Source organism: Salvelinus fontinalis, chromosome 26 (genome assembly GCF_029448725.1).
Source record: "Salvelinus fontinalis isolate EN_2023a chromosome 26, ASM2944872v1, whole genome shotgun sequence".
NCBI lineage: Eukaryota > Metazoa > Chordata > Actinopteri > Salmoniformes > Salmonidae > Salvelinus > Salvelinus fontinalis.
Window position 1 is genome coordinate 2,788,083 of NC_074690.1, and position 15,623 is coordinate 2,803,705.

The following is a 15,623-nucleotide window of genomic DNA, read 5'->3' on the forward strand; positions in this document are numbered from 1 at the left end:
AGTTGAACATATTTGCAGCCCTGTTTAACGTCGACCCAGCGGATGTACCGGATGGCCTACAACACGAAGTCATTGAGCTGCAAAGGAACGACGAGCTGCAAAGCCAGGTACAATAACCTCCCTCTCCTTGAGTTCCACCAAATGTACGTTACCGCTGAGCATTTTCCTGTTCCTGAAAAGACGTGCACTTAAATTTGCATCTGTGTTCGGGACGACCTAACTGCTGTGAGCAGTTCTTTTCCAAAATGACTCAAAAACTCGACTCAAAAAAACTCGACTCAAAACTGACCGGAACCTGGGAAAACCTGGGAAAACCTGGGAAAACCAGGGAAAACCTGGGAAAACCTGGGAAAACCTGGGAAAACCTGGCAAAAAGGTTCCCCAACCCCTGACTTAAAGGTTATTCTAGTTTCTCCTCAGCCCTTCTTTCCTCTTTCCCTCTCGCTCCCTCTTTCCCTCTCTCTCCCTCTCTTCTATTCTCTCTCGCTCCTATTCTCAGCCAAGTCTTGATTGTCTTCTCACTCTCTCCTCTCTCGTCACCCTGCGATTAACACCTGGCAGTCTGCGATTAACGCCTGTCAGTCTGCGATTAACTCCCGTCAGTCTGCGATTAACTCCCGTCAGTCTGCGATTAACTCCCGTCAGTCTGCGATTAACTCCCGTCAGTCTGCGATTAACGCCCGTCAGTCTGCGATTAACTCCCGTCAGTCTGCGATTAATACCAGTCAGTCTGCGATTAACGCCCGTCAGTCTGCGATTAACGCCCGTCAGTCTGCGATTAACGCCCGTCAGTCTGCGATTAACGCCCGTCAGTCTGCGATTAACTCCCGTCAGTCTACGATTAACGCCCGTCAGTCTGCAATTAACCTGTCTAGGATCAGCGTGGCGCTAGCGGCACCCCCCCCCCCCCCCCCCCCACTGAAAAACCAGTGCCGCGAAATTCAAAAAAAATATTTTTTAAAATATTTAACTTTCACACATTAAAGTCCAATACAGCTAATGAAAGACACAGATCTTGTGAATCCAGTCAACATTTCCGATTTTTAAAATGTTTTACAGGGAAGACACAATATGTAAAGATGTACATCTATTACCTAAAAACACATTAGCATAATCCACCATCTTTTATTTGTCCACCAACACCAGTAGCCATCACCAATTCGGCTAAACTAAGATATTTATAGCCCCTAACCAACAAAAAAACTCATTAGATGACAGTCTGATAACATATTTATGGTATGGGATAGGTTTTGTTAGAAAAAAGTGCATATTTCAGGTAGATGGCATAGTTTACAATTGCACCCACCATCACAAATGGACTAGAATAATTACAATGAGCAACGTGTTTACCTAACTACTAATCATCAAACATTTCGTAAAAATACACAGCATACACGAATCGAAAGACACAGATCCTGTGAATACAGACAATATTTCAGATTTTCTAAGTGTCTTACAGCGAAAACACAATAAATCGTTATATTAGCTTAGCACATAGCAATTAGCAGCCCAGCATTGATTCTAGCCAAAGTGAGCGATAAAAGTCAACATCGCCAAAAGATATTAATTTTTTCACTAACCTTCTCAGAATTCTTCCGATGACACTCCTGTAACATCACATTACAACATGCATATACAGTTTGATCGAAAATGTTTATATTTAGCCCCCAAAATCATGGTTAGACAATGTGAAATGTAGCTCAGTTGGTCAGAAAATGTCCTTGCTCCACTTAGACAGTGATCTACTCTTATACATAAATACTCATAAACGTGACTAAAAAATACAGGGTGGACAGGGATTGATAGACAATTTAATTCTTAATACAATTGCGTTATTACATTTTTTAATTTATCCTTACTTTTCAATACAGTTTGCGCCAAGCGAAGCTACGTCAAAAAACATGGCGTCCTAAGCCACTAAAATGTTTCGACAGAAACACGATTTATCATAATAAAAATGTCCTACCTTGAGCTGTTCTTCCATCAGTATCTTGGGCAAAGGATCCTTTCTTGGGAGAAATCGTCTTTTGGTGGAAAGCTGTCCTCTTGCCATGTGGAAATGTCAACTGCGTTCGGGATGAACTGAAAAGCGTGCCCAACTTTTCACATCGTTGCAAAAATAAATGTCCCAAAATCGCACTAAACGGATATAAATTGCTATAAAACGCTTTAAATTAACTACCTTATGATGTTTTTAACTCCTATAACGAGTGAAAAGATGACCGGAGAAATATAACAGGCTAAACTAACGCTTGGAACAGGTGCGCGCCGGTGTCTTCTTGGCTCATGACGCAGCTCCCAAAGAATGACTAGCTTCAGGGTTTTTTCATTTGTAGGGCCTGTGAACGCGCAATCGACCCCGTTGGAATCGTCATCACGTAAAGGCATCCAGGGGAAGACGTAAGAAGTGTCCGTATAGTCATAGCAACGACAGTGCCCTTTTAAATGACTTCAGAACAGTGGCCAACATTTCTCAAATCTGACTCCATGTCAGGGAAATTGCTGTAGAATGGGCTCTGTTCCACTTAGAGACAAAATTTCAACTCCTATAGAAACTATAGACTGTTTTCTATCCAATAATAATAATAATATGCATATTGTACGATCAAGGATTTTGTGGGAAGCCGTTTAAAAAATTAGCCAAATTAGCATAAGTAGTCTAAACAGCGCCCCCATCCCCAACAGGTTAACGCCCGTCAGTCTGCAATTAACGCCCGTCAGTCTGCGATTAACTCCCGTCAGTCTACGATTAACTCCCGTCAGTCTGCGATTAACTCCCATCAGTCTACAATTAACTCCCGTCAGTCTGCGATTAACTCCCGTCAGTCTACATTTAACTCCCGTCAGTCTACAATTAACTCCCGTCGGTCTGCGATTAACTCCCGTCAGTCTACGATTAACTCCCGTCAGTCTGCGATTAACTCCCGTCAGTCTACGATTAACGCCCGTCAGTCTGTGATTAACGCCCGTCAGTCTGCGATTAATGCCCGTCAGTCTGCGATTAACTCACGTCAGTCTACGATTAACTCCCGTCAGTCTACAATTAACTCCCGTCAATCTGCGATTAACGCCCGTCAGTCTACGATTAACGCCCGTCAGTCTGCGATTAACTCCCATCAGTCTGCGATTAACACCCGTCAGTCTGCGATGAACACCCGTCAGTCTGCGATTAACGTCCGTCAGTCTACGATTAACAGTAGTGGATTAGAGAGAGGGAGAGATAGAGGATGTGTGTGTGAGTATGAGTGTGTGTGCGAGTGTGTGTGCGAGTGTGTGTGCGTGTGCGTGTGCGAGTGTGTGTGCGAGTGTGTGTGCGTGTGCGTGTGTGTGTGAGTGTGTGTGTGTGTGTGTGTGTGTGCACCATTATCAGATAACAATCAACTGAGTTCTATGACAGTACAAATTCCTTTTCTCCTGTGAGGAAAAACTGTTAATTATAAAGCACATTATAACAACTGGGGTAGTGTGAACGTGGAAAATAATCATTACTGGAATTTAAAAAGGCCCACAATATGGCTTATATATATATATATATATATATATATATGTGTATAGCATAAAGTATTTCTCCTTCAACTCTGACTTCTGGCATTGGTAAATAGTCCAAATATAGAAGGCAGGGCTGAGACTGATGTAGAAGGCAGGGCTGAGGCTGATGTAGAAGGCAGGGCTGAGGCTGATGTAGAAGGCAGGGCTGAGACTGATGTAGAAGGCAGGGCTGAGGCTGATGTAGAAGGCAGGGCTGAGACTGATGTAGAAGGCAGGGCTGAGACTGATGTAGAAGGCAGGGCTGAGACTGATGTAGAAGGCAGGGCTGAGGCTGATGTAGAAGACAGGGCTGAGACTGATGTAGAAGGCAGGGCTGAGACTGATGTAGAAGGCAGGGCTGAGACTGATGTAGAAGGCAGGGCTGAGACTGATGTAGAAGGCAGGGCTGAGACTGATGTAGAAGGCAGGGCTGAGACTGATGTAGAAGGCAGGGCTGAGACTGATGTAGAAGGCAGGGCTGAGACTGATGTAGAAGGCAGGGCTGAGACTGATGTAGAAGGCAGGGCTGAGACTGATGTAGAAGGCAGGGCTGAGACTGATGTAGAAGGCAGGGCTGAGACTGATGTAGAAGGCAGGGCTGAGGCAGGGCTGAGACTGATGTAGAAGGCAGGGCTGAGACTGATATAGAAGACAGGGCTGAGACTGGGCTGAGGCTGATCTAGAAGACTGGGCTGAGGCTTATCTAGAAGACAGGGCTGAGGCTGATCTAGAAGGCAGGGCTGAGACTGGGCTGAGGCTGATCTAGAGGACAGGGCTGAGACTGGGCTGAGGCTGATCTAGAGGACAGGGCTGAGGCTGATCTAGAAGGCAGGACTGAGACTGATGTAGCAGGCATCTATCACTCCCATTGTAACCTACTGTTCTGTCATTCCATAAAATGACTTAATCACACGTTCCTGTATGCGAATCACAGGCATATTGACCCTGGTGGAGATGTTCTTTACAGAAGAGTTGATGAGGCAGGACAGAAGAGTTGATGAGGCAGGACAGAAGAGTTGATGAGGCAGGACAGAAGAGTTGATGAGGCAGGACAGAAGAGATGATGAGGCAGGACAGAAGAGTTGATGAGGCAGGACAGAAGAGTTGATGAGGCAGGACAGAAGAGTTGATGAGGCATGACAGAAGAGATGATGAGGCAGGACAGAAGAGATGATGAGGCAGGACAGAAGAGTTGATGAGGCAGGACAGAAGAGTTGATGAGGCAGGACAGAAGAATTGATGAGGCAGGACAGAAGAGTTGATGAGGCAGGACAGAAGAGTTGATGAGGCAGGACAGAAGAGTTGATTAGGCAGGACAGAAGTTGATGAGGCAGGACAGAAGAGTTGATGAGGCAGGACAGAAGAGTTGATGAGGCAGGACAGAAGAGTTGATGAGGCAGGACAGAAGAGTTGATGAGGCAGGACAGAAGAGTTGATGAGGCAGGACAGAAGAGTTGATGAGGCAGGACAGAAGAGATGATGAGGCAGGACAGAAGAGTTGATGAGGCAGGACAGAAGAGTTGATGAGGCAGGACAGAAGAGTTGATGAGGCAGGACATAAGAGTTGATGAGGCAGGACAGAAGAGTTGATGAGGCAGGACAGAAGAGATGATGAGGCAGGACAGAAGAGTTGATGAGGCAGGACAGAAGAGTTGATGAGGCAGGACAGAAGAGTTGATGAGGCAGGACTGAAGAGATGATGAGGCAGGACAGAAGAGATGATGAGGCAGGACAGAAGAGTTGATGAGGCAGGACAGAAGAGTTGATGAGGCAGGACAGAAGAGTTGATGAGGCAGGACAGAATAGTTGATGAGGCAGGACAGAAGAGTTGATGAGGCAGGACAGAAGAGTTGATGAGGCAGGACAGAAGTTGATGAGGCAGGACAGAAGAGTTGATGAGGCAGGACAGAAGAGTTGATGAGGCAGGACAGAAGAGTTGATTAGGCAGGACAGGAGTTGATGAGGCAGGACAGAAGAGTTGATGAGGCAGGACAGAAGAGTTGATGAGGCAGGACAGAAGAGTTGATGAGGCAGGACAGAAGAGTTGATGAGGCAGGACAGAAGAGTTGATTAGGCAGGACAGGAGTTGATGAGGCAGGACAGAAGAGTTGATGAGGCAGGACAGAAGAGTTGATGAGGCAGGACAGAAGAGTTGATGAGGCAGGACAGAAGAGTTGATGAGGCAGGACAGAAGAGTTGATGAGGCAGGACAGAAGAGTTGATGAGGCAGGACAGAAGAGTTGATGAGGCAGGACAGAAGAGTTGATTAGGCAGGACAGGCTTGTTAGAACGGCTTTCAGAGCAACATCATTATCCATCTGTGTGTTACTGCGGAGTGTGTGTTTGTGTGTGTTTGTGAGTGTGTGTGTGTCTGCTAATTTTCCTACGATGTCGTAAGCAGACAGGCAGGGGAAAGGAAAATCCTTTTCAACAAGGGTCTTATATTTAATATGCATATATTCTTATCTGATAATGGTGCACACACACACACACACACACACACACACACACACACACACACACACACACACACACACACACACACACACACACACACACACACACACACACACACACACACACACACACACACTTATCCTCTCCCCAGCAAAGCGAGAACATTCCAACAAAGATTCCAATTAGGTTCTAGTCCTGTGTGGCTCAGTTGGTAGAAGAGAGTCTGCTAAACGACTCACTACTGCAGTGTCTCTGGATCAGAGAGTCTGTTAAATGACTCACTACTGTAGTGGTTCTGGATCAGAGAGTCTGCTAAACGACTCACTACTGTAGTGGTTCTAGATCAGAGAGTCTGTTAAATGACTCACTACTGTAGTGGCTCTGGATCAGAGAGTCTGTTAAATGACTCCCTACTGTAGTGGCTCTGGATCAGAGAGTCTGCTAAATGACTCACTACTGTAGTGTCTCTGGATCAGAGAGTCTGTTAAATGACTCACTACTGTAGTGTCTCTGGATCAGAGAGTCTGCTAAATGACTCACTACTGTAGTGTCTCTGGATCAGAGAGTCTTTAAATGACTCACTACTGTAGTGGTTCTGAATCAGAGAGTCTGTTAAATGACTCACTACTGTAGTACCTCTGGATCAGAGAGTCTGTTAAATGACTCACTACTGTAGTGTCTCTGGATAAAAAAGTTTGCTAAATGACTCACTACTGTAGTGGTAGGCCACAAGCTCACAGAACGGGACCGCGAAGTGGCAGGCCACACAAGCTCACAGAACGGGACCGCGAAGTGGTAGGCCACACAAGCTCACAGAACGGGACCGTGAAGTGGTAGGCCACACAAGCTCACAGAACGGGACCGCGAAGTGGTAGGCCACAAGCTCACAGAACGGGACCGTGAAGTGGTAGACCACACAAGCTCACAGAACGGGACCGCGAAGTGGTAGGCCACACAAGCTCACAGAACGGGACCGTGAAGTGGTAGGCCACACAAGCTCACAGAACGGGACCGCGAAGTGGTAGGCCACACAAGCTCACAGAACGGGACCGTGAAGTGGTAGACCACACAAGCTCACAGAACGGGACCGCGAAGTGGTAGGCCACACAAGCTCACAGAACGGGACCGCGAAGTGGTAGGTCACACAAGCTCACAGAACGGGACCGCGAAGTGGTAGGCCACACAAGCTCACAGAACGGGACCGTGAAGTGGTAGGCCACACAAGCTCACAGAACGGGACCGCGAAGTGGTAGGCCACACAAGCTCACAGAACGGGACCGCGAAGTGGTAGGCCACACAAGCTCACAGAACGGGACCGTGAAGTGGTAGACCACACAAGCTCACAGAACGGGACCGCGAAGTGGTAGGCCACACAAGCTCACAGAACGGGACCGCGAAGTGGTAGGTCACACAAGCTCACAGAACGGGACCGCGAAGTGGTAGGCCACACAAGCTCACAGAACGGGACCGCGAAGTGGTAGGCCACACAAGCTCACAGAACGGGACCGTGAAGTGGTAGGCCACACAAGCTCACAGAACGGGACCGTTAAGTGGTAGGCCACACAAGCTCACAGAACGGGACCGCGAAGTGGTAGGCCACACAAGCTCACAGAACGGGACCGTGAAGTGGTAGGCCACACAAGCTCACAGAACGGGACCGTGAAGTGGTAGGCCACACAAGCTCACAGAACGGGACCGTGAAGTGGTAGGCCACACAAGCTCACAGAACGGGACCGTGAAGTGGTAGGCCACACAAGCTCACAGAACGGGACCGTGAAGTGGTAGGCCACACAAGCTCACAGAACGGGACCGCGAAGTGGTAGGCCACACAAGCTCACAGAACGGGACCGTGAAGTGGTAGGCCACACAAGCTCACAGAACGGGACCGCGAAGTGGTAGGCCACACAAGCTCACAGAACGGGACCGCGAAGTGGTAGGCCACACAAGCTCACAGAACGGGACCGCATCAAAATCGTCTGTCCTCGGTTTCAACACTCACTACCGAGGTCCAAACTGCCTCTGGAAGCAACGTCAGCATAAGTACTGTTCTTCGGGAGCTTCATGAAACGGGTTTCCATGGCCGAGCAGCCGCGCACGAGCCTAAGATCACCGTGCGCAATGGCAAGCGTCGGCTGGAGTGGTGTAAAAATTGCTGCCAATGGATGAATCTGGAGAACACTACCTGCCTGAATGCATAGTGCCAACTGTAAAGTTTGGTGGAAGAGGAATAATGGTCTGGGGCTGTTTTTCATGGTTGGGGCAAGGCCCCTTAGTTCCAGTAAAGGGAAATCTTAACGCTACGGCATACAATGACATTTCTAGATGATTCTAAACTGAATGGTGCTTAGAGAGGTAAATAATTTAAAACACTACATTTGCTGCTTGCCCACCTTGCATTATCAATTTACGCCTGGAAATGTGTGTGTGTGTGTGTGTGTGTGAGCACCAATCATTATGAATGTACGTCTGAAGGCGTAGCAGATTAAAAATGACCATAGTAAAGGGTAGAGAGGGGAGAGACGGACGGGGGGTGGAGTAGAGAGAGGGAGGGGAGAGACGGGGGGGGGGTAGAGAGAAGGAGGGGAGAGACGGGGGGGTAGAGAGAGGGAAGAGAGAAACGAGGGGGTGGGGTAGAGAGAGGGAGGGGAGAGATGGGGCGGGGTAGAGAGAGTGAGGGGAGAGACGGGGGGGTAGAGAGAGGGAGGGGAGAGACAGAGGAGGGGGGGGTAGAGAGAGGGAGGGGAGAGACGGACGGGGGGTAGAGAGAAGGAGGGGAGAGACGGGGGGGTAGAGAGAGGGAGGGGAGAGACGGACGGGGGGTAGAGAGAAGGAGGGGAGAGACGGGGGGGTAGAGAGAAGGAGGGGATAGACGGGGGGGTAGAGAGAGGGAAGAGAGAAACGAGGGGGTGGGGTTTAGAGAGGGAGGGGAGAGATGGGGGCGGGGTAGAGAGAGGGAGGGGAGAGACGGAGGGGGGGTAGAGAGAGGGAGGAGAGAGACGGAGGGGGGGTAGAGAGAGGGAGAAGTGCTCTTAGGGAGTCAGGTACAACAGCAGGACACATCGAAGGGTCATTACAGACTGTACGGAAGTACTAATACTGCTATTGTCATCACATCGTCCTGGTTCGCTGGTTCACTGGTTCACTGGTTCACTGGTTTACTGGTTTACTGGTTCACTGGTTCTCTGGTTCTCTGGTTCACTGGTTCTCTGGTTCTCTGGTTCTCTGGTTTACTGGTTCTCTGGTTCTCTGGTTCTCTGGTTCTCTGGTTCACTGGTTCTCTGGTTCGCTGGTTTACTGGTTCTCTGGTTTGCTGGTTCACTGGTTCTCTGGTTTGCTGGTTCACTGGTTCTCTGGTTTGCTGGTTCACTGATTTACTGGTTCTCTGGTTTGCTGGTTCACTGGTTTACTGGTTCTCTGGTTCTCTGGTTCACTGGTTTACTGGTTTGCTGGTTCTCTGGTTCACTGGTTTACTGGTTCACTGGTTTACTGGTTTGCTGGTTCACTGGTTCACTGGTTTACTGGTTCACTGGTTCACTACGCTGCTTCCTTCACTTACTCCAATAGTTTCATTCTGATCTTCTCATGTTCTATGGTTGTCTATGAACTACACGTGAGCAGTCTTTCATTTTCACTCTGCTTTATGTATAAGTCCCGTTCGTATCATAAAGCCCCAGAACCTCAGTTTTCCCCCGTCAACCCATTAGCCTTCCCTCTATTCAGGCCATCTCTTATTCAAATAAGGAAGACATACGAGTTTAAAATAAGGGCCAATGTCTGTCTGTGTCTGTGTGTGTGTGTGTGTGTCTCTCTGGGGTTCTGTCTTTGTCTTTGTCTCTGTGTGTGTGTCTGTGTCTCTCTCTGTGTGTGTGTGTGTGTGTGTGTGTGTGTGTGTGTGTGTGTGTGTGTGTGTGTGTGTGTGTGTGTGTGTGTGTGTGTGTGTGTGTGTGTGTGTGTGTGTGTGTGTGTGTGTGTGTGTGTGTGTGTGTCTCTGGGGTTCTGTCTGTGCCTCTGTGTGTGTGTGTGTTTGTCTGTCTGTGTGTGTGTGTGTCTGTGTCTGTGTGTGTGTCTGGCCCATCACGACTCCCGTGCCAGCCACCTTTTCCCTATGAGAGGGACCAAGGCAGCGAACGAGCGCAATGACCTTTACGTCCATGTAGCTAGCTGTCTCTCTCTCTCTGTGTGTGTGTGTGTGTGTGTGTGTGTGTGTGTGTGTGTGTGTGTGTGTGTGTGTGTGTGTGTGTGTGTGTGTGTGTGTGTGTGTGTGTGTGTGTGTGTGTGTGTGTGTGTGTGTGTGTGTGTGTGTGTGTGTGTGTGTGTGTGTAGCTGGCTGGCTGGTGTGTGTACTTACATCAACGTAATTTGCATTAATGTAATCGGAGTTCTGCTCTCCCTCCAGGGGCTGAAGTCTGACTCGGGAGTGATCATCTGGGAAAGAGGAGGAGAGGAACCTGTTCAGAATGAATCACGTTAATCAAGGAGGGAGGGACACAGACAGAGAGAGAGGAAGGAGGAGGAGGAGGAGAGAAAGGTAGGAAGAGAAAGGAGAGGGAGGAGGAGAGGGAGAGGGAGAGAGGTAGGAAGAGAAAGGAGAGGGAGGAGGAGGAGAGGGGGGGGGTGAACACGCTTTGGTGAGGAAATTTCACTTCCTTATTTTATCAAATACATTTTTATCCAAAGACAAATATGAGTCTGCCAGATGATTCAAATGTTTTATTCTCTGGCCTCCAATAACAGGTTATCATGGAGACATGAGGACTACTGGTTTTCTTACATTAGTATCTACACAATTAACTTATTATTTTACCCATTGGTCAAAAGATGCATTTTTGATTGGACACCCTAATATAATATAGATTGATATTGATCAGAGAGGAGATAGAGAGACCAGTCTATAACATAGATTCCTATTGATCAGAGAGGAGATAAGAGAGACCAGTCTATAACATAGATTCCTATTGATCAGAGAGGAGATAAGAGAGACCAGTCTATAATATAGATTGATATTGATCAGAGAGGAGATAAGAGAGACCAGTCTATAATATAGATTCATATTGATCAGAGAGGAGATAAGAGAGACCAGTCTATAATATAGATTGATATTGATCAGAGAGGAGATAAGAGAGACCAGTCTATAACATAGATTCCTATTGATCAGATAATGCTTTATACACACACGCAATAATGTTCCCATATCGGTTCTTCATCCGGTTCTCATCTTTCTTCGCGGAGTCCCACGGAGCGGACTGTCCCTCAAAGAAGCTCTGAAGAGAGGGACAGAAAAAGGGAGAGAAAGAGAGGGAGGAGAAGAACAGAGGGAAGAGGACATGAGACGTGATGTCAAGTCTTTTAAATGATAATACCAAGTTAGAGAACAAAATATTCCGTCAGCTCCTAAAAATTGACATATTGGAAAGACAGAAAAAAGGTAAAGAGTAAGACAGAAAGGAGAGCGAGGGAGAGGGAGAGAGAGAGAGAGAAGGAACAACGAGGTAGAGTGAAGAGAAGAGAGCGAGAGAGAGAGGGAGAGTGAAGAGAGAGAGAGAGGAGAGAGGGAGAGAAGAGAGCGAGAGAGAGAGGGAGAGAGAGAGAGAGAGGTAGAGAGAGAAGGAACAGCGAGGGAGAGGGAGAGAAGAGAGCGAGAGAGAGGGAGAGAGAGAGGAGAGAGAGAGGAGAGAGGGAGAGTGAAGAGAGGGAGAGTGAAGAGAGCGAGAGTGAAGAGACAGAGAGTGAAGAGACAGAGAGTGAAGAGACAGAGAGTGAAGAGACAGAGAGTGAAGAGACAGAGAGAGAGAGAGAGAGAGAGACAGAGAGAGAGAGAGAGAGAATTGTGTTCCAGAATTCTGAGAGAGGGTTGTATCCACATCAATACTAGACATGAGAAGGCAACGGGACGAGAAAGGTTCCTGGGGATTCATGTCAAACAGAGAGCCCATTAGGATGTCACACAGCGTGTGTCACGCTCAAATAGCTCCCCCAGCGTCACTCTATCACAGCAGCCAAAAACAAGAGCCCCATGTCTGTCTGTCTACCCCTCAGCCTGTCTGTCTGTCTGGAGGACTCAGTCATTCAGTTCAGGGAGAATAAAGACTCATCTTCAGATCCACAGTACCCAGATGACTGGCTCATGAAATATGGATATCTCTCTCTGTCTCTCTGTGGGGACATCTCCAAACTGATCCTATACCAGGCACAATTAAGGCAATTTATAAAAACACACCAGCCTCACTGCAAACTGCAGTTCACATGGGTTTTGTGTGTGTGTGTGTGTGTGTATGTGTGTGTGTGTGTGTCTTTGTCATGGTGTGTGTGTGTTGACTCCAAGGCAGTAGATTACTGTAAACAAACCCATGTTAATGTAAATTTTTTTAGCAATCAACTCAGCTTATACAAAAATTACACCCCAATACATTTCCATTTCAACTCTGAACCCAGCCATGTAACATCAGTTAAATATAGACTCCAGGAACTCTGAACCCAGCCACGTAACAGCAGTTAAATATAGACTCCAGGAACTCTGAACCCAGCCACGTAACATCAGTTAAATATAGACTCCAGGAACTCTGAACCCAGCCATGTAGCATCAGTTAAATATAGACTCCAGGAACTCTGAACCCAGCCATGTAACATCAGTTAAATATAGACTCCCTGTGAACTCTGAACCCAGCCACGTAACAGCAGTTAAATATAGACTCCCTGTGAACTCTGAACCCAGCCACGTAACAGCAGTTAAATATAGACTCCCTGTGAACTCTGAACCCAGCCATGTAACAGCAGTTAAATATAGACTCCTTGTGAACTCTGAACCCAGCCACGTAACAGCAGTTAAATATAGACTCCCTGTGAACTCTGAACCCAGCCACGTAACAGCAATTAAATATAGACTCCCTGTGAACTCTGAACCCAGCCACGTAACAGCAGTTAAATATAGACTCCAGGAACCCTGAACCCAGCCATGTAGCATCAGTTAAATATAGACTCCCTGTGAACTCTGAACCCAGCCACGTAACAGCAGTTAAATATAGACTCCCTGTGAACTCTGAACCCAGCCACGTAACAGCAGTTAAATATAGACTCCCTGTGAACTCTGAACCCAGCCACGTAACAGCAGTTAAATATAGACACCCTGTGAACTCTGAACCCAGCCACGTAACATCAGTTAAATATAGACTCCCTGTGAACTCTGAACCCAGCCACGTAACAGCAGTTAAATATAGACTCCCTGTGAACTCTGAACCCAGCCACGTAACAGCAGTTAAATATAGACTCCCTGTGAACTCTGAACCCAGCCACGTAACAGCAGTTAAATATAGACTCCAGGAACTCTGGAAGGGCAATTCAGAATCACAATGAATCATTAATATCCAGGCTTCTAAGAGGGAAAAGCTTTCCCTCTATTTCCCTTCGTGTATTTTAAAGCCTGAGACACTTTGTTAGCTAGAGAATAAAACCGGGCTTGAGAGTCTTGATCAATCATCGTTGTCGCTGCTTCTCAGACGCCTCCATCTATCTCCACGCGGGCCGACTGAACGGTACCGTTTGTCTAAAAGATGGAAGCCTTTCCTTTAAGAGAGACAGGCAGCACAGCGAAATGGAAACCTTCCCTTTAAGAGAGACAGGCAGCACAGTGAGATGGAAACCTTTCCTTTAATAGACAGGCAGCACAGTGAGATGGAAACCTTTCCTTTAAGAGAGACAGGCAGCACAGTGAGATGGAAACCTTTCCTTTAATAGACAGGCAGCACAGTGAGATGGAAACCTTTCCTTTAAGAGAGACAGGCAGCACAGTGAGATGGAAACCTTTCCTTTAAGAGAGACAGGCAGCACAGTCAGATGGAAACCTTTCCTTTAAGAGACAGGCAGCACAGTGAGATGGAAACCTTTCCTTTAAGAGAGACAGGCAGCACAGTGAGATGGAAACCTTTCCTTTAAGAGAGACAGGCAGCACAGTGAGATGGAAACCTTTCCTTTAAGAGAGACAGGCAGCACAGCGAAATGGAAACCTTTCCTTTAAGAGAGACAGGCAGCACAGCGAAATGGAAACCTTCCCTTTAAGGGAGAGGCAGCACAGTGAGACGGAAACCTTCCATTTAAGAGAGACAGGCAGCACAGTGAGATGGAAACCTTCCCTTTGAGACAGGCAGCACAGTGAGATGGAAACCTTCCCTTTAAGAGAGACAGGCAGCACAGCGAAATGGAAACTTTCCCTTTAAAAGAGACAGGCAGCACAGTGAGATGGAAACCTTCCCTTTAAGAGAGACAGGCAGCACAGTGAGATGGAAACCTTTCCTTTAAGAGAGACAGGCAGCACAGTGAGATGGAAACCTTCCCTTTAAGAGAGACAGGCAGCACAGTGAGATGGAAACCTTCCCTTTAAGAGAGACAGGCAGCACAGTTAGCCAAGCACCAAGCTGGCAGTCAGGAGACCAACACTACAAGGATATACTTCAACACATGTCTTTATGGAGCCAGACAGAAATATGTCCCTGTCTTTATGGAACCAGACAGAAATATGTCCCTGTCTTTATGGAGCCAGGCAGAAATATGTCCATGTCTTTATGGAGCCAGACAGAAATATGTCCCTGTCTTTATGGAACAAGACAGAAATATGTCCCTGTCTTTATTGAGTCAGTCAGAAATATGTCCCTGTCTTTATGGAGCCAGACAGAAATATGTCCCTGTCTTTATGGAGCCAGACAGAAATATGTCCCTGTCTTTATGGAGCCAGACAGAAATATGTCCCTGTCTTTATGGAACCAGACAGAAATATGTCCCTGTCTTTATGGAACAAGACAGAAATATGTCCCTGTCTTTATTGAGTCAGTCAGAAATATGTCCCTGTCTTTATGGAGCCAGACAGAAATATGTCCCTGTCTTTATGGAACCAGACAGAAATATGTCCCTGTCTTTATGGAACAAGACAGAAATATGTCCCTGTCTTTATTGAGTCAGTCAGAAATATGTCCCTGTCTTTATGGAGCCAGACAGAAATATGTCCCTGTCTTTATGGAGCCAGACAGAAATATGTCCCTGTCTTCATGGAGCCAGACAGAAATATGTCCCTGTCTTTATGGAGCCAGACAGAAATATGTCCCTGTCTTTATGGAGCCAGACAGAAATATGTCCCTGTCTTTATGGAGCCAGACAGAAATATGTCCCTGTCTTTATGGAGCCAGACAGAAATATGTCCCTGTCTTTATGGGGCCAGACAGAAATATGTCCCTGTCTTCATGGAACCAGACAGAAATATGTCCCTGTCTTTATGGAGCCAGACAGAAATATGTCCATGTCTTTATGGAGCCAGACAGAAATATGTCCATGTCTTTATGGAGCCAGACAGAAATATGTCCCTGTCTTCAAGGAGCCAGACAGAAATATGTCCCTGTCTTCAAGGAGCCAGACAGAAATATGTCCCTGTCTTTATGGAGCCAGTCAAGCTGAGATAGATATGTGTCTTCTAACTGGATTAGGAGGGAGATTTCCTCACAGCAGTGCATCTTGGGACAGGAGGGGAGAGAGAACGTGATGAAAGCAGCCCAATGTCATCCTCGCTGTCTGTCACTGTCCTTCTGAAGGATACGATGCTTCATAACCGCATGAAGCTACGTAACAAAACAAATCAGTTCACAGACAAAGGACAT

The 15,623-nt window shown here is 47.1% G+C and overlaps 1 protein-coding gene across 3 annotated transcripts in view; it reads right to left on the reverse strand.

Moving 5' to 3' along the window:
• Window positions 1–15,623, reverse strand: part of LOC129823544 (receptor-type tyrosine-protein phosphatase mu-like) — a 163,472-nt gene that overhangs the window by 33,494 nt on the left and 114,355 nt on the right. For all 3 annotated transcript variants that reach the window (XM_055882346.1, XM_055882347.1, XM_055882348.1), the window contains 2 exons: window positions 11,159–11,246; window positions 10,334–10,410 (listed from right to left, as the gene is read on the reverse strand). In XM_055882346.1, coding sequence (XP_055738321.1) covers window positions 10,334–10,410; window positions 11,159–11,246 — 165 coding nt within the window. The remainder of the gene's footprint in view (window positions 1–10,333; window positions 10,411–11,158; window positions 11,247–15,623) is intronic.